The following is a 23,059-nucleotide window of genomic DNA, read 5'->3' on the forward strand; positions in this document are numbered from 1 at the left end:
GAAAGTATAAAGAAATGAAGGAGGTTCAGAGTTGTACAGAGGTTTATAAACCTGGAGATGGCTTCAGTGTCCTGTTTGACATTTAGATTTGAAATCATTCTCCTTGAAGTCATTTATCTTTCTACACAGATATGTTAGCAAGAACCCAACCATTCATGAAAGGCTCTTCTCTGACGGGTGTTGAGCGAAGAAATAACATATTACAACCTTTACAACAGAGTCCTGATGGAATGATTGTGGATGCAGCTCATTTGTGTTTATACTAATACATTAGTTTTTTATTCCGCTGTTCATTCCAAACAGATAGTTTGAGTTCATGAAAGCACAAAAGCAGAGACTCTGTGCTCACATCGACTCTCTCATCTGCCCAGTGAACTTCAGATGTTTCCCACACACTTAGCTTGTAGCTGCATAATATTTAATCTGGAAAACGCTGTGCGGTTTGACATGCACTCAGGACGGATTGGTCTTGACTCCAGTCTCTCGGTATGAATAACACAGCCTTTGAGTTCTTCTACTAGTTATTTTCCATTAAATGATTCAGATCCATCTGTTACTTCAAAGAGGACAAATGTAGGTTGGAAAGAAGTGGGATTAAATTGGACCGAACCTCATTAGTGGATGAGTAAGCCGTCCACGGTGGATGCCAATCGCTCAGGTGTCTCTGAGTTTTAACTTTTTATTGTGATGAGCTTTTAGTTTGAAAGGGTCCAGAAGTTAGAGATTTCACTTCAGATTTATTCCTGCAAGTTGCCTAATTTTCTATTTTCACATTTTCAGCCGTGTTCTCATGTGCTGTCCGCAATGGAGGATGCGAGCACTACTGTCTGCAGCAGTCGGCTTCACATTTTCGCTGCCGCTGCAAGCCAAATTACGTGGTGGCAGAGGATGGCAAGCACTGTAAACGTAAGTGACCATGCTGAATACATATATAATATGCACCACCTAAACACACAAAACAAAAAAAAGGATTGGACTGTTCCCAGCTGATGAAAGGTGAGCTTCTAAACATAATGTTAAAAACACCTTGACTCATTCTGCTGGTAGCTGTAATTTTATCTCAGGAAGACTAACATTGAATACCACTCTGTGTCTTATTGAGTTACATGTATTGTTTTTTTTTTTCTTCATAATTATTGTTTTTATGTCCAATGCTTGTTTTAATCACCTGTCTCAAAGGCTTCACAGTCAAGTATGGTCTTCCAAATGTAGGAAATTATATATGAATTTCCATCTGCTAAATGACGAGCTTTTTGATGCCTTTTCTTTGTGATTGTTGGCTTCCTTTAATTATTCAGAGGTGAATGCACTGATCATACTAGTAGACAGGCTGCCACAAGTTAATTTCTGCAGAGGGAGCCCAATGAAGAAGAGCTCAATTCAAAGCTATGCACGTGTTGGGCATTAACATTTAGAAAAAACAAGTTTTATAGATTTCTGCTGTAAAATAATGGAGACTGTGTGATGGTGAGGAAGGTGTGTTTTTTGTGCTCCAGTGCAGAATCCTTGTGCAGATCAGAATGGAGGCTGCATGCATGAGTGTCGAGTTGATGGAGGAAAGCCTTTCTGTGATTGCAAACGTGGCTACCTGCTGGCTGAGGATGGGAAAACCTGTGAAGGTATAGTTTCAAATTCATTTTCTTAGTAATGCGTGGAGTGGAAGTTCAATGTTAGGTGAAGTAAAAGTACTTTAAAATTCCATCTGAAGTCATTTTATGGATATTTAAGGCTTTCACTGTCTGAGCCAAAGTTTCAAATAGCTGCTGGATCAACTCTTGTTCAAAGATTGTTTTAAGAAATAAAATAAATGTATTTGGAACATTTTGCAAAAGTAAGACATAGAAAGTACAGTCATAAACGTAAAAACTATAAACTATGAATGAAAATAAGACGTCTGATCCTGCAGCCGTGTGTGTGGTTAGGATCTGCTGAAGCTGTGAAGGTTATATAGTTTTTAGGCCTATAAAAAGCATTTGATTCACGAGCGGCACATTCAAAATGTCACTGAGCTTGTGCAGACCATGTGCAATTCGTCCCACAGTTCATAATGCTTAAACACGTCCTTCCTCAGATATCGACGAATGTAAAACAGAGGAAACCAACTGTGCTCATGGCTGCCGCAACACGCTGGGCTCCTACGCTTGCGTTTGCAACACCGCCTATGAGCTGGGATCTGATGGGAAGCAGTGTTACAGTCAGTCTGAATATCATCGCGCATGTTAAACTCTGAACTCGTCTGATTGAGCCCCATTCCTCCTGACGGACCTTCTGACCTCACTGTGAATGTTAGGAATTGAGATGGAGATTGTGAACAGCTGTGAGAGCAACAACGGTGGATGTTCTCATCACTGCCAGCATTCGACCAGCGGGCCCGTGTGCACCTGTAACCATGGTTACCGGCTCAATGATGACCTGAAAACCTGTGTTGGTATGAGACTGCAATGTGCTCAAACTGATGTGAAGCACCTGGATGTACATTAGCGACTGCATGATCAGCATCAACATACATAGACTGTAGTACTTTGTTGTTTACATGATGTCGGTACCGGAATGTTTTCTATTTCTGTTTTCCAAATACTTGCAGCCACTCCGCAAAGAATTGGATAAAATTTCAGGCTCCAAGACGTGCAAAGCTAGTACAGGCTTACTCCAAGAAAACTTTAATTTCAGCAAAATGTAGCTTTACAAAGTCTTTACAACCGCTCAACACCCTTTGTATCTTTTTTCTGCCACTCCACAACTATGCACCACATTATGTTGGTCTGTCACATAAGCTCCAGATATACAGCATGGCATGACAAAATGTAAAAAGGAACATGAATATTTTTGCCATATTTTCGTTTTTTTTAATCTTCACTGACAAATCTAACCCAAATTCACTTCACTGTTACCCGTCTGCACAATGTTTAACGAATTTACATCTGTTTTGTGTCATTTTTACATCTGCAAACATAAATTAGAGTTATAAAGGCTCCCTGATCAAACTAGCTGTCTGCAACAATACTGAAGAGTTATAACTCATTTATTATTAGTAAATCTTGTAATGTGGAGTTCTAACTTCCAAAATGTTCATAAAGTCCAAGAGCCATCAGTGTAAATCAATTCCAACAAGAACTGAACTCTGTTGAACTTTCATTTACGCTCATAAAATTGGATTCACAAGACTTTACACGAAGTTATCACATTTGATTACTGTAGCAGCATTATTAGCTCAGTCGACACTACAACTTTGCCAAACACACATAAAAACAGAGGGGAGAAAATGCCATAAACCGCATTAAATGTTTGTTTTAATGTGCTCATAAAATCTTCACGCACTTTAAGAATTTGTAGAGTTCATGGTAAATTGTACTTCTGTTTAGGAGGTGGAACATTATTGAAGTTTGTTGAACATTTATCATAACCGGTTGCTAAATCAGCACACTTTATATTTTCTCATAAAAGGTTTCTGTCAGAAAGCAGTAAAGCATATCCCTAACTTGGATCTCTTTTTTTTCTTTGTGTGTGTGTTCCTCCTTTTGTGTTTGTTAGATGTTGATGAGTGTGGAGAACAGAGCTCCTGTTGTGAGCAGGACTGCACCAACTACCCTGGGGGTTATGAATGCTACTGCTCAGCAGGACACAGACTCAATGCAGATGGATGTAGCTGTGACGGTATGTTTTGCCCCCAGGTAAAACATGGCTGACTCTGCTAATTTATTTCAGATTCTGCGGGTTTGTTGTTTCGTTGTTTTTCTAACTTTACCATGAGATGCAGCAAAAGCTGTTGACCTTTTGCCGTGTCTGTGTTGTTCAGATGTGGACGAGTGTCTGGCTGCTAATGGCGCCTGTGATCACACATGCCAGAATACCGCCGGCTCCTTCCAGTGCTTCTGTCGCCGGGGTTTCCAGCTGGACCAGGACAGGCGCTCCTGCATCTGTGAGTTTTAGCCGTGTCGTTTAATTTCATCCTTAGCAATAAGTAGTTCCAAATTCACTTCCTACGGGCTAAAAGTGAATTAAATTTTGCTCAGTTCACCACCTGTTCTTGACTAAGTTCATCTTCAAAAAAACACAAAGTAGTTTCCCCCTAGTCAGAAGTTTTTCTGTGTAATAAACTTTAAAAAAATAATTACCCATAAATTAGCATATCGATTATTGCATCATGTTGCATTTTTCAACCTGGTCTTTGCCACATTAACATCAGACATAACCCATTTTTTTTTTCACATCTCTTTTTGGCATTTGAGTTGTGAGCACTACTTTTCTCCTCATGTTTAATTCACCTCCTTTTTCTCTATAGTTTCAATTGCGAAACAATCTATTAAGACCACATTTTTACTTTGTGTCGACTTTCAAAGCACTGTAAAATTTTGGCAAATAAACCTTTGCAGTGCACTTGTAATAAGAACACATCGTCCAATACTTTCTAAACCCAGGATGCCAATTTTTTTGGAGTTTGTCCAGAGTATGAACCTGTCAGACTTTTTTTCTTATCAGAAAAGCTATAGCTTATTCCAGCTGGACGGTTATCATCTGTGAGCAATAAATTCATGTCTTGCTATAAATTATGACAAAATGTAAAAAGGTTCAAAGGGTAAAAATGCTTTAGCTGAGTCACTGTAAAATCCAGATTCTTTAAAAACATGTTGGTTGTCAAAATCTTTGCTCATCTAACTGAGGTCAGATGCGACAAAAACAGCGATATGTTGTTGCTTTGGTAGTGAATCTTGATGCCTTGATTTAAGATTTAAGTGCCTTGCTCATGGAGCACGTCTGCTTATAACAGGAAGAATCTGGAATCGGATTCATAACTTTCAGATTTCAAGTCTGCTGCTCAGTCACCCAATAAATGCTTTTATGCCATTTTTGTTCCTATTAAAAACAAACTTTCAAAGAGGCATAAATAATTTTAGTTTTAACTGTATGTTTTAATCACCATAGCTACAATATTGTTAGAAATTGCAAATACAAGTTTTTGTGCATTTTTTGTTTTTACGAAGTCTAATATTACAAAGTCTTCTTTACTAATGAATAGCAGAGAAGTTTTCAGAGTTGAAGACGCTTTGATTCACATTAACCTGTTAGGAATCTTATGTGGCCTCATTTTACCTTTTAAAATGTTCCCTTGTTTTTCTTGATAAAATGATAAAAATATCTAAATCCCAGTGACATTTCAGTTTACACTTACTGAAATGATATTTTGTGTAATTTGGTGGTGTGAAAAGTATGCTGTTTACTTTTAGAAACTGGTTATCCACCACGGTCCAGAGTATGAACCTATTAGACCCTCTTTTAATAACTACTTAAGAATTTAAATTGAGTTATTCATATCAAAATAAATAGGATTTGAGTTATGAGGCGGTATGCTCCGTCCATGCCACATGCATTTTTGACGTGTGAGTTTTTCTCTTGCTCCACTGCAGCTCTCGAAGGTGCAGTTGAGTCCCTCTCCAGCGGAGGCGCCGTCGAGCTGTCCCTCATTCATCCCCAGCTCACCTTGCTCCGCGACTACGACCAACCCCTGGAGCGTTACGACAACTACGAAGATGACGATGGGGAGCTGAGGGCCGAGAGCAGCCTGGCAGAGAAATTTGGTGAGTTTTCTTCCTCTGCCATTATTAACTCATTATCATTAAAATGAAACCTGCTTCTGATTACCAGGCCTCTGTGAAGTGTTTAGACTGACTCTTTCAGAGGAAGACCACACGGGGAGTGTTAATTATCCCAATTCATGCTTCCAGATGACCAGGAAACTACCAAGCAGGAATGCTGCGGCTTTTCTGGCACAGTAGCTGATTAAACCAGGGAACCAGAGATCTTTTTTCAGCTGTGCATATCTGATAAACATTCTCGATAACAATGTAATCAAAACTGGAAACAAGTGGCACACACTGTACTGTCTGATTTCGGTGTATATCATAGCATAATGTTACAATTTCTGTGGCATTCTTTGTCTATTCTTTGATTTGGAGTCGTGGACTGTTTCATTTGTTTGAGCAACAGTGTTAGAAAAAGTCCAAAATAGGCAGATAAAACAGTGTTCCTGCTTGACTGGTAATGGTTACAGCTGTTGGTAATTATTCTGTTTCCAGTGTGCCTGGACGACACCTTCGGCAGCGACTGCAGCCTGACCTGTGATGACTGCACTAATGGGGGAATATGCAACATTTGGAAAAACGGCTGCGACTGTCCAGACGGATGGACGGGAATCATCTGCAATCAGAGTGAGGGTTGACCAGAGACACACTCATCACCTGCATGTCGCTGTGATTGCAAGTGTTCCCTGTTAGGAATCTAAACTGTTGAAAAATGTCAATCTCGCAGCTTGTCCTGCGGGGCATTTTGGAAAAAACTGCTCGTTTTCCTGCAAGTGTAAAAACGGAGCCAGCTGCGATTCGGTCAGCGGGAGCTGCCGCTGCCCTCCTGGTGTGACTGGAGATTTGTGTCAGGACGGTGAGAAACCTCTAATTTTTTATGGTTTTGTTCTTACTTTCCACATTAAATTGCCGAAACATAATTCATAAAGCTATTTTGAACACAGTGCCTTGCAAAAGCATTCATACACCTTGAACTTTTTAACATGTCGTCACATGACAACCACCAAATTCAATGGATTTTATTTGGCTTTTATGTGCTAGACCAACACAAAATAGGGAAATGATATATGATTAATAGTTTCCTTCTAGAAATGAAAACTGCATCATGCATTTGAATTCAGGTTTCTTGAGTTTTGTAGAATCGCTGCTCCCTGCAGTCGCAGCTGGAAGTCGTTTAGGATGTTTACCAGCTCTGGACATCTGGACGCTGAAGCTTTTACCTCTTATTTGTAAAATAATTAAAGCTCAGACAGACTGTGAGTGTCTGTGAGAATTCAGTCTAAATTATTTCCACAGATTTGTAATTAGACTTAGTTCTGTGCTTTGACTAGGCCGTTGTATCACCTGAATACGCTTCGCATCCATTTCATTGTATCTCTGGTGAAATGTTCAACAAACTTTGTGTAGTGTTGACTTCCTGCTGGAAAGTGAACCTCTGTCTTCTTTCGTGACCTTTCTGCAGTGCCCCTTGGTCTTAATGACACTAATGTTTTCTAAGAATCCTTTGAGATCGAGATTAAACTACACATAAGTGGACTATTTATTATTTAGGTGATTTTTTTAAAGTTAATTACTTGCACTGTATTTCATTTAGGAGCATCAGAGTAAAGGACTGAATATAAATACATAAAAAATGTGTTTTCCACTTCAGTTATGTTGTAGTTTATGTTGGTCCCTCATTAAACAAAATTCTAACAAAACACATTGAAGTTTGTGGTTTTGAAGAGGGCAAGATGTGAAAAGGTTTTTCAGTGATTTAATGTGGCATATCTTCTGTCTCCAGGTTGTCCTAAAGGTTTCTATGGGAAGCAGTGCAACAAGAAGTGCAACTGTGCTAACAACGGCCGCTGCCACCGAACTTATGGAGCCTGTCTGTGTGAAGCCGGACTGTATGGACGCTTCTGTCACCTTCGTAAGACTCCTAAAACACTAACCTCCCATTTTGAATTGTTCATTTCCTGAGCTATGCATTTCTATTTAAGAGTAAAAAATTCTATGCCCTGTGACACAAAATTGTAAATGTTTTCCTAAATCTTAATTTCTAGCATGTCCTAAGTGGACCTTTGGAGCTGGCTGCTCTCAGGAGTGTCAGTGTGACCAGAAAAAGACAAAGCACTGTCATCGCCACCACGGCACCTGTATCTGCAAACCTGGTTACCACGGCAGCACCTGCAATGAAAGTGAGAAACCTACAAACTGTGTCAGTTTTTGAGAGCCTGTCCCTTTTTTATGTCCATCCATCCATCCATCCATTTTCTTCCGCTTATCCGGGGTCGGGTCGCGGGGGCAGCAGCTTCAGAAGGGAGGCCCAGACTTCCCTCTCCCCAGCCACTTCTTCCAGCTCCTCCGGGGGAATCCCAAGGCGTTCCCAGGCCAGCCGAGAGACGTAATCCCTCCAGCGTGTCCTGGGTCTTCCCCGAGGCCTCCTCCCGGTGGGACGTGCCCGGAACACCTCACCAGGGAGGCGTCCAGGAGGCATCCTTACCAGATGCCCGAGCAACCTCAACTGGCTACTCTCGACGTGGAGGAGCAGCGGCTCTACTCTGAGTCCCTCCCGGATGACTGAGCTTCTCACCCTATCTCTAAGGGAGAGCCCAGCCACCCTGCGGAGGAAACTCATTTCGGCCGCTTGTACCCGTGATCTCGTTCTTTCGGTCATGACCCAAAGCTCATGACCATAGATGAGGGTGGGAACGTAGATCGACCGGTAAATCGAGAGCTTCGCTTTTTGGCTCAGCTCTCTCTTCACCACGACGGACCGGTACAGCGCCCGCTTCACAGTAGACGCTGCCCCAATCCGCCTGTCGATCTCCCGCTCCCTTCTTCCCTCATTCGTGAACAAGATCCCCAGATACTTAAACTCCTCCACTTGAGGCAGGACGACCCCCCTGACCCGGAGAAGGCACTCTACCCTTTTCCGGCTCAAGTGGACTTTTTTATGTCATTACATTAAAATATGTTTTTATGAAAAACAGACAAGAAAGTCACAATAACAAAACAGACTCAAACTAACAAACATAAAAGAAAAATGCTTCAAAACTAACCAGTTGTCTAGGTAGAATCTTTTCTCCCCATGTTTTGCTGTGAAATATGATATTCACACAAATGCTGTTTATAAACATCTGATTATATATGTCTGTTTTTAGTTTCAGGGCTTAAATAACGTACAGATCTCCATATATGCAACCACTAGCTAAGGCTTTGTTGTTTATGTTTCTTGGAGCGTATTCAAATTACAACCATATAGATAATTATTGCCTGAAGTCCAGACTCCCTGCTTTAATTTAAAGGTATTCACATGCAAATTAGTGGAAGGATTTAGTAATTACAGCTTTTTTCTTTGCACCTACCCTCTTTAAAACAAACAAGCAAAAGAAAAAACAAACTAACATAAATGGACAGTTGGCCTGAATGGTATTTACTGATTCCAGGCTTGACTAGAAAGATTTTGCAGTGACTGAACAAATGGAGATGTGCATAAAATCATTATTTTATTTTTTATTTTTTCAAACTGTGTTTACCTCTAAGAAAACATGTTATCATCATCACTTTCCATCAGAAGTGCTTCACAAGCAACAATATCACTGCTAATGAAATTGCACTCAAAGTGACGCTTGGAAACACATAAGAAACTCCAGTAAATGTTCCTAGTGACGATTTAAATAAGAGACTTTTGGACTCTTGCCTGGTCTCAGGCAGGACGACAATGTGAGTTCTACCCGTTGCCAGGCCCGCTCACAATTTGCCATAAATAACGATTGGGATCAATTCATTGTCCAAGAACAACTTGGACCAACTATCCAGGAGCAGGTTAGTAGTTGATCGGAGCTTTCTCCTCTTAAATGGAGCAGAAAGTTGACAAAGAAGTAGCTCAGAGATTTTCAGCCCATGGCCAGAAACCTGTTCATAGCTTATTCTAGTGAGAAACCTGTGCTTGACCCACTAGCTGCTGTCAGAACAGGCCACCATCAGTCAGGATTTGGCCCAGAAGTTCATGTCCTGTATTTGAATTACTCAGGTGTTTAAAAAAAGAACAAGCTGATGCTTTGCGTAAACCTGATGGATTTGATAATGAAGACCTTTAAAACCTATTCAACTCACAGCATTTCGGCATCCAGACATGAAGACGGTTCACTGAATTTGATAATGGCAAAGTGGCCAACAAAGTGTGATGAACACAGTGTAATAAGGGAAGAAGAGGAGGGTAATTTCCAGCTCTGACAACTTTGTGTTTTACGTGAAGAGTGAAGTGTGTGCTCTGTTTTGTGTCCAGGCTGTAAAACTGGTACTTTTGGACTCGGCTGTGAGCAGAAGTGCGCCTGTCCACCTGGAGCGTCCTGTGATCATGTGACTGGAGCGTGCCAACGAAAGTGCCCCGCTGGGCGTCATGGGGAGAAATGTGAGCAAGGTAGAGGACAGACGGAGACAAAGACATAGAAGTGTAATTCTCATCCTGAATTGGAAAAAGGTCCATCGTGTGTGTGTGTGTGTGTGTTGTGTATCAGAGTGTCCAGAGGGGATGTTTGGACCCGGCTGCATCCAGCCGTGTAACTGCACCGGTGCGCCATGTGACAAGGAGACCGGACAATGCCACTGTCAAGCCGGGACGCATGGAGAGCACTGTGAGAACTGTGAGTGAGCATGCATGGGTGTAAGTGTGGATGCAACACAAGGACACAGTTTTCCAACAATAAGATCATTTTTCCTCCTCAGTGTGTCCGCAGGGTTTCTGGGGTCCCGGCTGCAGGGAAACCTGCCCTGCTTGTGAGAACGGGGGTGCTTGTGATAAACGCAACGGGTCCTGCAGCTGCCCGCCTGGATACATGGGAACACTCTGCCAAGCCTGTGAGTTACAGCAGCAGGCATTTTGGGGAAGGTGTCCATAGCAATGTGCATTAAGCAGTCCACTAGATGAGAAGGATGGCAGAGGTGTGGAATAGTGAGGTGGCGCCGTTTGGATGTGAAATGAAGGAGCTGGGAGACAGATGGGATAATTTTTCTTTAAGGTCATTAGCTAAAAATCCTCCAGCCGCCTCAGAGGTTTTCTTGAGTGGATTTCAACCACTAGCTGTCTCTTTAAGCCACCTTTATGGGAACTTGGTGCTTCACAGGCAGTCATCTGGAGTTGGTTATAGAAAAGTCATTTTGATCATAATATATATATTATTTTCCCATGTAGCTTGCCCAAGTGGACGTTTTGGTCTGAGATGCCAGATGAAATGTGTGTGTGAGAACAATGCTCACTGTGACCCAGAGAGTGGACAGTGTACCTGCGCTCCTGGATGGACTGGACACGACTGCAGAAAAGGTAAAGGCCCCAAAGAGCCGAGCTGTAGGCATTTAAAAACTCTTCTGATGATTCATGCATTCTTTGTTGCAGTTTGTGATGCAGGGCACTGGGGCGCCGGCTGCGCAGAAACATGCGACTGCAGAAATGGAGACGGAAGCTGCGACGCTGTGACGGGCCGGTGTAGCTGTGAAGCAGGATTCACTGGACCGAGCTGCCAGCAGAGTATGCTTCTACAGTATTTACTTAACTTCTTTACCTGTTTCATATGTTGTCATATTGCAGCTTCAAACTTGTGTGTATGCTATTGAACTTTTATGTGCTAAACCCACACAAGTAATGCATGACTGTAAAATGAAAAGTGGATAGACAGCTCTGGGAAACATGAAGAACCCACTGCACTGAATCCCATTGAAAACCTCTTGGTTATTCCACCAATTATTGATTTCTGAACTCTTACCGAGTTAAAACATTAATATTGTCATTTCTAAATGAATATTGACTTGTTTTCTTTGCATTATTTGAGGTCTGAAAGCACTGCATCTATTTTGTTATTTTGACAGTTTCTCATTTTCTGCAAATAAATAGTGCATTTTTGCTTGGCATTTCGGATACATGTCAGTAGTTCGTAGAATAAAAGAACAATGTCCATTTCACTCCTGCCTTCTTGTGTTTGGTTTACCCTCAGAGTGCCCTGCAGGTCTGTTTGGTCTGAGTTGTCGTCGCCTCTGTCAGTGTGAAAACGAAGCGCAGTGCGACCATGTGAGCGGAGCTTGCACGTGTCAGGTGGGATGGACGGGTTCCTTCTGCGAAAAGCGTAAGAGAAAACCTGTGAAGCCAAACTCGCTCACTTTAACAACGCGATGTGGTTTTGTAAGAGAGGTCTGTATTTCAGCGTGTCCTCAGGGTTTCTACGGTCTGGACTGCCAGGAGAAGTGTTTCTGTCAGAACGGTGGGAGCTGCGATCACGTCAGCGGCGTTTGTTCCTGTCCTGCAGGCTGGATCGGCACATTCTGCAATCTGAGTGAGTGATGGTGCAGGTGTTGAGTCCTCAGAGGGCGACGATATGCCAGGATTGTTCAGGTTTCTTAATGATAACAGGGAGTGGTTTCTCTCCGCTGTTGCCATGTGCTTTATGGGCACGTGGGATTGCTCCAAAGTCAACGACTTGATATAATCAACTGGACTTCCTCAACTGGATATCTTTGTACTATCTTGAATTATATGATCAGCAGATTCTGACTGCAGTTTTTATCAGTTCAGTTGCTTTGGACTGTCTGTCCACACAACTGGACACATTTCTGTTTAAAACACCAGGTTTTGTGATGTTAAGAAATACCTTGGATATGTCACAAACTGACATATCCTGTTTAACTCTGTGTAACCTCATATTGTTTAGAAGAAGAAACAATGCAAGAAATAAAAACCTGTAATTACTTTCTTGCATAATTTTTCACACACTTTAGTTTCAGGTCAGTCATCTTGTTCTATATAATTATGAACTTGATTAATCAAGTAAGATCATTTTAACATTTGCATCTTCAAGCGGAAGCCCCAGTTTGCGCAAAATGTAACGGTCAGGAGAAGGGAACATCAAAATCTATGGATGAATTTAGGAATAGTTCTGAATCTGTGGACCAAAAAACCTCCAGTTTTCTGCTAGAAATCTGTGGAAGAAGAGGAATTTTATTTTTCATGTCTTCAAAAATTAGCTATATCAGAGGAGAATTATGTTTTTCCTTACAAAAAAAGATTTAAAGAAGTTTTTTAAGGGCGAATGGGCAAATTTAAAATGTGGCTTTCTGTATAAATCTGGTAAAGGGTAAATGTCACATAAATGAAAAAATTGTGGAAATTATTTTCCTGGTTTTGTTTATTTGCATAGCAAACACTTATATTTTACCAGAACTGTGCAGAATCACTGTTCTGAATCTGACTACATGATTGGATTACACTGCGATGAACTGGACTGGTTTGAACTGAATTAGAACATTTTCTGACTTAAACTGATGGCAAATATAAAAAAAAAAAGACCCAGTTGGTTTCAGATATTTGGGAAAGTCCAGTTCAACATGAGAAAGTACCATCTTGGTGTTCCCCATGCTGAGGCCTGTATTACTTTCCGAATGCTGGAATTTTCACTTTTCATGATCAGAGTTCATCTGGAGGTAATGATATTGTTTTCTCCGTCTCCTGGCAGCGTGCCTGGCTGGTTTCTATGGGCCGGGATGTAACCGAACCTGTGGCTGTCGCAACGGCGGCATCTGCCACCCAGCTGGTGGCCAGTGCTCATGTATGCCCGGCTGGACCGGACCCAACTGCACAGAAGGTGAGTTTGTGCCGTCAAGAGAAGCGATCATCCGCAATATAGGTGAAGAAGAGGTCACGCCAGAGAGTTTGTGTCTGATTTTCTCCCAGAATGCCCGGCTGGGTTATATGGGGCAGACTGTCAGCAGGTCTGCTTGTGCCAGAATGGAGCCACCTGCAACAAAACCGATGGAAAATGTTCATGTCCAGCTGGATGGACGGGTACGGCCTGCGAACTGGGTAGGTAGCACTTCACCACATTAAAATGTAAGACAAAATGAGGATTAACTCTACATAATTTTCTATTTCTGGAATCAGTGATCCCTTACAACATCCCGCTCAGGCTGATATTTGCAGGAATCTGGAAAACACTTTTATGACAGGAAAATCTAGTGAGGTTTAGTCAGTTTATGTAAACTATTTTATTTGAAGTTTGACAAAGTAAATATACTGCTCAAAAAAATAAAGGGAACACTTAACACAATATAACTCCAAGTAAATCAAACTTCTGTGAAATCAAACTGTCCACTTAGGAAGCAACACTGATTGACCCGACGAGGGTCCCCGTTGTCAATCAGTGTTGCTTCCTAGTGGACAGTTTGATTTCACAGAAGTTTGATTTACTTGGAGTTATATTGTGTTGTTTAAGTGTTCCCTTTATTTTTTTTGAGCAGTGTATTACCCTCCATAATGTTTGACAGTCCTGATGAAAAAAAAAAGATGCATTTTTAATTAAAATAAAATCATTTCCTACTGAAAAATTTAGAAAAAAAAATAGAGGAAATGTCTGGTTAAGAAATAAATGTATTTACAACTTGGGTTTTATATTTAATATTTAACCATATTTAAAAGATAATTTACGTCTTGAATTTAATTAAAGTGTCTAGGAATCTTGATTGCCAACAAATAACTTCCTGTTTCATGAGGATATAAATGTGACACTTCCTTTTGCTGCTCTTCAAAATGGGAAAGACGGGAGAAAATGCCATTCCAGTTGTAACGCTAACTAAGGCTAGGCACCTGACTACAGCCAAATATGATAATAGGCACTCAAAAGGTTCGGCTATGGAGCCTGTATGTGTGAATAAAACACCATCAGACAGAAAGTAAATTGAAGTTATTGTATTTAAGCTTATGTTTTTGATATATTTAGGAAGATATTCAATAATAATAATAATATTTATAATAACAGTGATTTTCTATTAATATACCCAAAAGACACAAGAAAAAAAACAAAAACAATAAACCCTGATGACACCCAAGAGTTTTTTTTTTTTCTATTTTGATTCCATTCGTGAATCCAGGGTGATTAATGGTCCATCAATCAATAATCCTTAGTCCATGATCCAATGCAAATATGTCCAGAATGAGAAAGTAGTGTGGTTCATTTAAGTCCTACCGCAAACCTGCGGTGATCCTGTAGCTCGCCATCCTGGGTTGACACAGGGGGTGGAAAAAAAACCTGACTTAAACAAGGTCATAAATAAAAATAAAAACAAATTAGAGTTCACATTTAAACAGGGTTAAACTGTTATACAAAATAACTAAAAATTCAATAATTACAAAAAAAAAATAGCTATACTCCATAAAGAATTTCTCAGGAATCTTTCAAATGAATTTCAAATTAGAGATCGATCAAGTTTACAGATTCAAATTAAGTTACAGATCAAGGTTACAGATCAAATTATTCAAATTAAAGTGCACTTTCAAGTTGTACCCAAATTTAATTGACAGTAGAGTCAATTAAACTTAATCCACTTTCGTATTGTTTCAATAAACAATTGTTTTTCTTTTTTTTCTTTTGTTTTGTTGAGCAACTTCGAAGAAATTAACCAAGCCCAGATTTCTATAGGTAACAAACTATCCTAAAAGGACAAATTTACAAAAATCAAAGGGCCTATTTAATATTTTGACAATATATAATCTATTCGGCCACAAAATGAACAAAAAGAGAATGACCTTTTAATCAGTAAGACCATTTTTCAATCATTAATATGTAAATTGAGTGGGCGTGTCGCCACCGCATTTCCATAAAAAAAAAAAAAAAAGAAAGAAAAGTACGTAAAACAAATGACTCACTGTCGAGTGGCAGACAGAAAACACCCAATGTAATCCTTCGGCTGTGTTAATAAGCCTCGATCCAGCCGCATTCTTCCATAAGAAGAATACGGCTTGGCGTTTGGAAGACGCCAAGACAAGCAGCTTGTGACAGCGACAACAGCAACAGCAATGGAGATCCGAATTCACCTGTGACCCGGAACTTAAAGTGTGCCATCAGTTTCACCCGCCAAAATAAAATGCGGGTTGATTATTTTGTGCAGGTTACACACTGAGACAGCCTGGGATGCTTATGAAAGCATCCCTGCTCCAGGGACTAGAGTTTCAAACACCTGGAAATGATTCCTGTTTGCTCAAGTCACAATGATGGGGGATAGAAAAGAAGAAAAACATCAGAGACCCTGAAGAAAACATTCAAGATGATGCTTTGGGGTTAATTTCTTTCTTTTTTTTATTTCACTCTTCTTTAAAGTTTAATTTGTGGCCTGAGCTCATGTATTTCTGCTTGAAGTCTGGTTATTTGCTGGCAGCGATTGTGTTTGAGTCGACCCGGTGATGACATTCTGGCTACTTCTTCCTCTGAGCTCTCCTTCACACTCTATCCTCCCTCAGTGACTGTTACAACCTCTCGCTGTCGGCTGTGCCAGGACCCCCCCCCCCGTCCTCCTCCTGCACAGGAAACCTCTAATCTTGTCGCAGGAATGTCTCCAAACTCTGTGCCCTGTGAGGTTCAATTAGAAAGAGTTGGAAGGGGTGAAAAAAAGGCGTGTTGCACTGCTAATCAGACGGTGTTTCTGTGAAATGTCTCACGCCGTCATGTCTCTGTCTCTGTCTGTCTGTCTGTGCATGTGGCTGTGTGTGGACACAGAGTGCACGGCGGGCCGTTTCGGGGCAGACTGCCAGCAGCGGTGTGAATGTGAGAACGGCGGCGTGTGCGACAGCCAGGCAGGCCGGTGCAGCTGCAGCGCCGGCTGGGTTGGAGAGCGCTGTGAGAAAGGTGGGTCACTCAGGCTGAACGGCAGAAACGATGACCTCATGTGAACCGCAGCAGCGTGGATAAACTAAGCTCACGTGACGGCGATTCTGCGTGTTTTTGTGAACCATAACTTGTAAATCTCACCTTCCTGTGAACAGCGTGTGAAGCAGGCCTATACGGGGCTGGCTGCACTGAGCGCTGCCGATGTGCGCACGGGGTTTCCTGTCATCACATGACCGGGGAGTGCCGATGTCCTCCAGGCTGGAGGGGAAAGCTCTGTGACAAAGGTACTAATGTTGAGGGGGATGGAATAGAGCAGAGGGTTCAAACTCCTGTCCTCAAAGGCCAAAGTCCTGCAACTTTTAGATTGATCTCAACACACCTGAGTTATAAATGATGTCCTTGGCAGCATGCTATAGAGCTTGCCTTTGTGCTGGGGAGGTAATTCAAACATTTGACTCCGGTATCTTGAACCTGGACACACCTAAAAGTTGTAAATCTCACTGGCAGCGAGTGTGTTTCTGAGTCACAGAACCTTCTCAGGAGTGGACAGCTCCTGATTAGACAATAAAATATGCTGGAAACTAAGATTTAACTGCACCTGCAGAAAAAACAAAAACCAAAAAAAAAAACTCCCTGGTGGTAGTAACAATCTTTTCAGCATGTCAGTGTTCCTCTTAGGCCTCTAATGAGTCATCATTTGATCCAGGTGTGCTAAACCAGGGAGAGAACTAAAACATGCAGGATGCCGGCCCTCGAGGACCGACTTTGGACACCCCCGCTCTAAAGGAACATGGCAGCAAAACTTTGGTTTAAGTTGTATTTGAATATCTTTGCAGCTTTACAAAGAAGGGCAGAGAAAAATATATTAAACATGTCAAAAGACTGTTGATTTTGAGTTTGTTTTGCAGTCATAGCAGGTGAGGCAAACCTGGTGGAACTGTGCGCCTGCTGAGCTAATTATATCAGCTACTTCTTAGTTTTTCGCTGGTAAAAACGTTGTTTAGAGGGTTAATAGAGGAGTTGTGTTGACTTCCTGAAGCTGGAGTTCAGAAAAAGTAAGTTTTTAAAGAGATAAAGGCCCAATTTCAAGGCAACAAATTTTGTAGTCAAATTTCTTTTAACCCATATTTATTATTAATAAGATTTTCACACCAACTGAAGTTATGGTTCATTGTGCTATAAATACCACTTTGTGATTGGAAAACGCATAACGCTGCCTCTTTTAGAGGATTTGCGCAAAAACAAATACAATAAAACCTTTATGAATTTCAATTCTGTAAAAATGAGCTGGCCTGAATTTCACCACAGCAACATGAGACACTGAAAACACAATACTTCAAGTTATTGCTGCTTTGGGCGGCTCCACAAGCCATTACATCAAGGCCTGTGCATAAATTTCCCTCTCACTGTATTGACAGGTATGGCTATCTGCTCTGTTCAGTCATGTTTGAGTTACAGGTGAAAAAACATCCGACAAATCTCAAAGGAGGTCTCTACAGAAATGAAAAAAAATTTAAAAAAAACCTAAAACATTTATCATTACAATTATCATTAAATTTAAATAAAAAACTAAATTCATGATATTTGGAAACCACAATAAACAAGAAAAATAATGCAATCGAAATAACTATTGACAGTGTTGATTTAGAACGAATTCATGAGGTCAAATTTTTGGGTGTCATGTTGGATTATAAATTTAGCTGAAAACCACAGACCTGCCAAGTGAAATCAAAACTAGCCAAAAGTGTTGCTGTCTTGAGGGGGAAAAGAAGTGTTCTGGACTACAAATCTTTATTTTGGATAATGCTCTCATTACCACATCTGACATGTACTTAATACAAAAAAATAAAAATAAAAAATTAATTTGAATACTGCATAAAGGGGAATATTGTACACATACAAGCCCATTGTTTTTTTTTGTTTTTTTTTTAAATCAAATGTACTCAAATTCTGGGACCTTGTAAAATTTGAAACTGTCAGTGTGTGGGGTAGATTTATGGAATGGATTAAATGATGAGCTTAAAGTAGAACAGCTTAAAACACTGTTTCAGAAGGAGCTTACTGGGAAATATGCTATTGATAATATTAAAACGTTTTAAGTAATTATACATTTAAGGATGAGAATGTGAGATTTAAGTGTCATACAACATGGCAATAATTAAGATTAAAGAGTTAATCTGGTGCGAGTATGAGAGGGGCAGGAAGTCATAGGATCTCGTATCTTCTACCTGATCCTTTTCGAACAAATAATGTAAAATGTCAATAGGCATGACTGTTAGTTTTATTTTTTCTTGTTTTTGCTTTTTGTGTGTTTGAAATAAATAAATAAATAACCGAAAGCTGGGAAGATTATTTGGTTTAGATTTCTTTTTACATTTCAAGCTGTGCTTTTGCTTTTGCTCTCACTCTCTCCTTTTCCTCCAGCATGTTTGCCCGGTACCTTCGGTGAAGGCTGCATGCAGCGCTGCAGCTGCGCACAGGAAACTTCCTGCCACCACATCTCTGGAGAGTGCGGCTGTCCTCCTGGATTTACCGGCAACGGCTGTGAACAGAGTGAGTCCTGCAGCAGTAATTTGTGTCTCCTGAATCTCCTGCTGCTTTTCTAAGCTTAGAATAAGAAACAGCTTCTTCTGTGTTGTGTTACTAACTTCATCACCAGTTCAGGAAAAGCAGGAAGCAAAAACCCATCAGCTCACAGAAGACAAGTGAACCTTTCTCCCTGTCAGCTTGTATTCCAGGATTGTTTGGGCCAAACTGTAACCGGGTCTGTCAGTGCTCGGAGACGAACCAGCTCTGCCACCCGGTGTCTGGGTCTTGTTACTGCGCCCCAGGTTTCCATGGCTCCAAATGTGACCAAAGTAAGAGAAGCAATGAGCTTAAGGAAACAGAAAGTTACATTATCCAGGTTCTAACTGGGTTGAGTGTGTTTTCAGGCTGTGAAGAGGGTCGTTATGGTCCCGACTGTCAGAAAGAGTGTCGGTGTGAAAACGGAGGAAGGTGTGTTCCTTCAACTGGAAGCTGTGAATGTCCAGCTGGGTTCATCGGCCCGAGCTGCAACATCAGTGAGTTCATACTAAACCTTAATGAGGCACCAATTAAAATACATTGCAAGTATTTATACTTTCAGAAAATCTTGTTCTGCTGCTGTCTGGCCCAGGGCTCTCTTGAATGAGATTTTTAATCTCAATTAGTTTTTTCCTGGTTAAATAAGGGCTAAAAAAAAAAAAAAAATTAAATGCCCCTTAAGTTTTTTCACATTTTGTCACAATACCTCCACAAACACCAAAGCAATAATGACTTGTTTTTATTGGGGACACAAGACCCTTCTGACCTGAAGGCCTCAAGTGCAAGAGACATTTCTTTTTGGTTAATGTTGCATTTATCCTTCACTCTGACTTGACTTGTCACTTTTGATCTTATCTTAATTGCGCGGTGGAAATGGTTTTTATCCCCAACAGAAACTTTTCTAATAAGAATCAGAAAAGTGTGATTTGCATGTGTATTCAACCCACAAAATAAAATCCAGTGAAAATCATAAGAGTTCTAATTAGTCAACATTTGTGTAATTTCATCTTAGCAAACTCTGTAAGCATGGGAGATTATGCTCTGATTGGATGAGGCGAAACATTGAGCTTTCTGACCCACATGCAAAAAGCTCTACATATTGAAAAGTAGCATATAAGGTCAGCTGAACACGCAACTCCCACTGGGAAACATGGAGCTGAGTACATAAATAACCGTGTGTTTGTCTGGTGACAGCGTGTCCAGTCGGGCGCTATGGCGTCGACTGCAACCGCGTGGCTGCGTGTGGAGACGGAGCCCAGAACGACCCCGTCACAGGTCGATGTGTGTGCATCCCTGGACGCAGAGGAGAGGACTGTGGACAAAGTGAGCTGATACATTTCTGTCTCATTATATCTGGCTGAAGGGTTTTCCCTTGTTGCATTTGTCTTCTGCCTTTTTCATCATCTTCCTCTCCACCTCTGTGGATCCTTCCTTGAGTATAATTTGAGTGTGTGTGTTTGGCCTCAGGCTGCCCTCCCGGCTGGTTTGGGGGAGATTGCACTCAGCGCTGTAACTGCAGTAACGGAGGGTTGTGCGACTCTGCGACGGGCAACTGCACCTGCGGTCTGGGCTGGACTGGGGAACGCTGCGACATCGGTAGCGGATTTTATGACCGCTTCCGTTCAATAATAGATAAGAAATGCATGCGCAGAGTGCCGAGTCTTCATGCTGCACAGTGTGAAGTCATGGGGCTGATATTTTGTCCCGTTCGTCTTGTGCCAGAGTGTCCCGTGGGCCGATTCGGTGCAAACTGTCAGCTGAAATGTAGCTGTCAAAATAACGGCTCTTGTGACAAAGTGACGGGAACGTGTCGGTGCGGATCTGGCTACTATGGACATCTGTGTGAACACGGTGAGAACCGAACAGACAGGCACACATAAAGAAGGGTGAAAATGTCCTGAGGGATAAATCTGATGGGTTTTGGGGTTTTTTTTTAGCTGCAAATCCCTTTCAGAACGACAATTTAAATCTCCTGTTTCTTTCCATAAACCTTTGTGTTCCACATCACTGGGGGAAAAGGCCTCCACTGTGTAGACTACAGTGAGTCACATGTTTCCACACGCTTGACGTGTGCTTTGATTAAAATAAACATGGACTCTTCTACTGCAACATCCTGCCACAGTAGTCACTTTTCAGGCATGTTTTATTCAACTTTATGTTCATTTGCTGAACCTAAGGGTCCAGGTTCTAAAAAAGTCAGTAAATACTGACTGATTCCAGCAACCTAGTTGATCAGACTTCAACAAAACCTGCACAGATTCATATAAGTTTGAAATATCCACCAAAGCAAGTGCATGTCTGCTCAGTCTGTGTTTGCAGCCGTTTGTCAATGAAGGACAAACTCCATCAAGCTGATGTCTTTTGATTGTCCTCCCCTTCAGTCTGCCCTCCTGGTTTCCACGGTCCGCTGTGTCAGCTGCAGTGTGACTGCATGAACGGCGCCACCTGTCACCCCGTGTTGGGCCACTGCATCTGTCCTCCAGGACATCATGGAGCCCGCTGCCACAGAGGTCGGTCACAGCTGTTTGTTCACACCGAATAGTAGGAATAATTTTAGTCTTTGAATCACATCCTTAACTTCGTTCTCAGTGTGTGAGCTGGGGAGGTACGGTCAAGGCTGCGTCGGGGTGTGTGACTGCGAAGACGGCTCCCCGTGCGATCCTGTGACCGGAAGATGTATCTGTCCCTCTGGGAAGACAGGCGCCAGATGTGATATTGGTAATCTTTAGTTCTTCATCCAACTCTGAGAGCACACATTGTTTCTGAAAACGGGAAATAAAAAAGAAACATGCACTTGCTTTCATAACATCAGATAATCTTGCTTTGGGCTCAGAGAATCTCGTGCTGGATGCGGTTTTAATTGGATTATGCAAGAAACCAGGAGGCTTGAGTTCATTTCAAAAACAGGTGAAAACGTTGCGCTTAAAAAGCTGAGACTTCAAGATCTCAACCTACTTTTAACCAAAAGGATGAAATGAAATATAACATTTTGTCTATTTTGTTTTTATGAAACAGCATGACTAAACAATAATAATTAGCTACTTTTAAACAAACATCGAGATGTTTGAGGTCTAAACGTGCGACACGTTTCTCTTTACTCGAAGTGGAAAAAACGAAGCCAATACATTTCACAAGAACTCAAGTTCAGAACTGACAGGAAGTCTTCAGAAGTCCGTCCAACTACAACACACTCACTTTCTTCTTCTTGCACCAAACGAAGAGAAAGATTTTCCCAGATGGTGAATCAAGAGAAAACAGGAGGGGACAACATGAAGGTTAAAGTTCTGGGAGAGACTTTGTACTTTTGACCTTTAATATTCTCCTGCTACGGTTGTTGGACATCTGTGTGACGTCATCATGTCAGCATGCATAGATGGCAGTCTGACAGTGAACTACAGCTGGAATTGTTGATGGGAAGCAATCCTGACAGCTTGAGTTGTTGCATCTGAAGGCCGAGGCAGAGATGCAAGGTATTTCTCTGTTCGCATAAATTTAAGTGTGGTAAATAAAGATGCCTTCATGCTTTGAAGATGATTCTGAATTAAAGATGCTGTATGTATTTGATATGTACAGAATTTTTACTACTGAAAGTAAAATAGTTACTCGATTATGCGTTAAAATGGCATAATGTGCCTGGAAAATACATAACGCCCCTTTAACTGATTATTTTTATTATTATTATTTACAATAATGTTATTAAAATTGCTTAAGTATGTTTTGTTTTTTCTCCAAGGTCAGAAACCTAAGTTACATCTTTTAAAAGAAAAATTAAATGTGAGGGTAAAACTCAGTAACACCGCTTTGCGTATAAAGGTTGATCCTAGAAATGGGTAAAAATGTTTAGAGAAGGTTTGACTTGCATCGGACCTTTAACCTGACCAGCCTGCTGTTAGCCTTTACATGCACTGATCTGGTTCCTGTGTGGGTTCTGTTTCAGACTGCAGAGGCGATCGTTATGGGCCCGACTGCGCAGAGACCTGCGAGTGTAAGAACGGGGCGCAGTGCGACCGACATAACGGCCGCTGTCTCTGTGTCCACAGCTGGATCGGACTCTCCTGTCAGGAAGGTACGCCACTGACCAACACTCACGCTCTAGGCAGACAGCAGGCGAGTCAGAACCAAAGGATGTATCCCTGCTGACTTGGTGAAATCAGAGTAGATCAGCAGAGTTGGGTGCTGACAGTGTTCAGGCTCCATCTGCGAAGGGGCAGAAGTGCAGACACTGCACCTAAAGTTGCTGTGGTTTCTTTTGTTTTGATCAGAAGCGAGTGCTGGACTCACAGC

The 23,059-nt window shown here is 41.4% G+C and overlaps 1 protein-coding gene across 3 annotated transcripts in view; it reads left to right on the forward strand.

Annotated features, from left to right (window-relative positions):
* The window catches only part of megf6b (multiple EGF-like-domains 6b), a 65,502-nt gene that overhangs the window by 40,801 nt on the left and 1,642 nt on the right, over nucleotides 1–23,059 (forward strand). For all 3 annotated transcript variants that reach the window (XM_008408564.3, XM_081607022.1, XM_008408566.3), the window contains 31 exons: nucleotides 781–906; nucleotides 1,497–1,619; nucleotides 2,072–2,194; nucleotides 2,291–2,428; nucleotides 3,532–3,654; nucleotides 3,797–3,919; nucleotides 5,406–5,576; nucleotides 6,075–6,206; nucleotides 6,307–6,435; nucleotides 7,363–7,491; nucleotides 7,625–7,759; nucleotides 9,853–9,987; nucleotides 10,085–10,210; nucleotides 10,293–10,424; nucleotides 10,759–10,887; nucleotides 10,960–11,091; nucleotides 11,555–11,683; nucleotides 11,762–11,890; nucleotides 13,067–13,195; nucleotides 13,285–13,413; nucleotides 16,100–16,228; nucleotides 16,366–16,494; nucleotides 18,635–18,763; nucleotides 18,937–19,068; nucleotides 19,144–19,272; nucleotides 19,970–20,098; nucleotides 20,243–20,371; nucleotides 20,498–20,626; nucleotides 21,157–21,285; nucleotides 21,365–21,493; nucleotides 22,713–22,841. In XM_008408564.3, coding sequence (XP_008406786.1) covers nucleotides 781–906; nucleotides 1,497–1,619; nucleotides 2,072–2,194; nucleotides 2,291–2,428; nucleotides 3,532–3,654; nucleotides 3,797–3,919; nucleotides 5,406–5,576; nucleotides 6,075–6,206; nucleotides 6,307–6,435; nucleotides 7,363–7,491; nucleotides 7,625–7,759; nucleotides 9,853–9,987; nucleotides 10,085–10,210; nucleotides 10,293–10,424; nucleotides 10,759–10,887; nucleotides 10,960–11,091; nucleotides 11,555–11,683; nucleotides 11,762–11,890; nucleotides 13,067–13,195; nucleotides 13,285–13,413; nucleotides 16,100–16,228; nucleotides 16,366–16,494; nucleotides 18,635–18,763; nucleotides 18,937–19,068; nucleotides 19,144–19,272; nucleotides 19,970–20,098; nucleotides 20,243–20,371; nucleotides 20,498–20,626; nucleotides 21,157–21,285; nucleotides 21,365–21,493; nucleotides 22,713–22,841 — 4,044 coding nt within the window. The remainder of the gene's footprint in view (nucleotides 1–780; nucleotides 907–1,496; nucleotides 1,620–2,071; nucleotides 2,195–2,290; nucleotides 2,429–3,531; nucleotides 3,655–3,796; nucleotides 3,920–5,405; nucleotides 5,577–6,074; nucleotides 6,207–6,306; nucleotides 6,436–7,362; nucleotides 7,492–7,624; nucleotides 7,760–9,852; nucleotides 9,988–10,084; nucleotides 10,211–10,292; nucleotides 10,425–10,758; nucleotides 10,888–10,959; nucleotides 11,092–11,554; nucleotides 11,684–11,761; nucleotides 11,891–13,066; nucleotides 13,196–13,284; nucleotides 13,414–16,099; nucleotides 16,229–16,365; nucleotides 16,495–18,634; nucleotides 18,764–18,936; nucleotides 19,069–19,143; nucleotides 19,273–19,969; nucleotides 20,099–20,242; nucleotides 20,372–20,497; nucleotides 20,627–21,156; nucleotides 21,286–21,364; nucleotides 21,494–22,712; nucleotides 22,842–23,059) is intronic.

The sequence above is a fragment of the Poecilia reticulata genome, chromosome 5 (genome assembly GCF_904066995.2).
Source record: "Poecilia reticulata chromosome 5, P_reticulata-male-v2, whole genome shotgun sequence".
NCBI classification, from domain to species: Eukaryota; Metazoa; Chordata; class Actinopteri; order Cyprinodontiformes; family Poeciliidae; genus Poecilia; species Poecilia reticulata.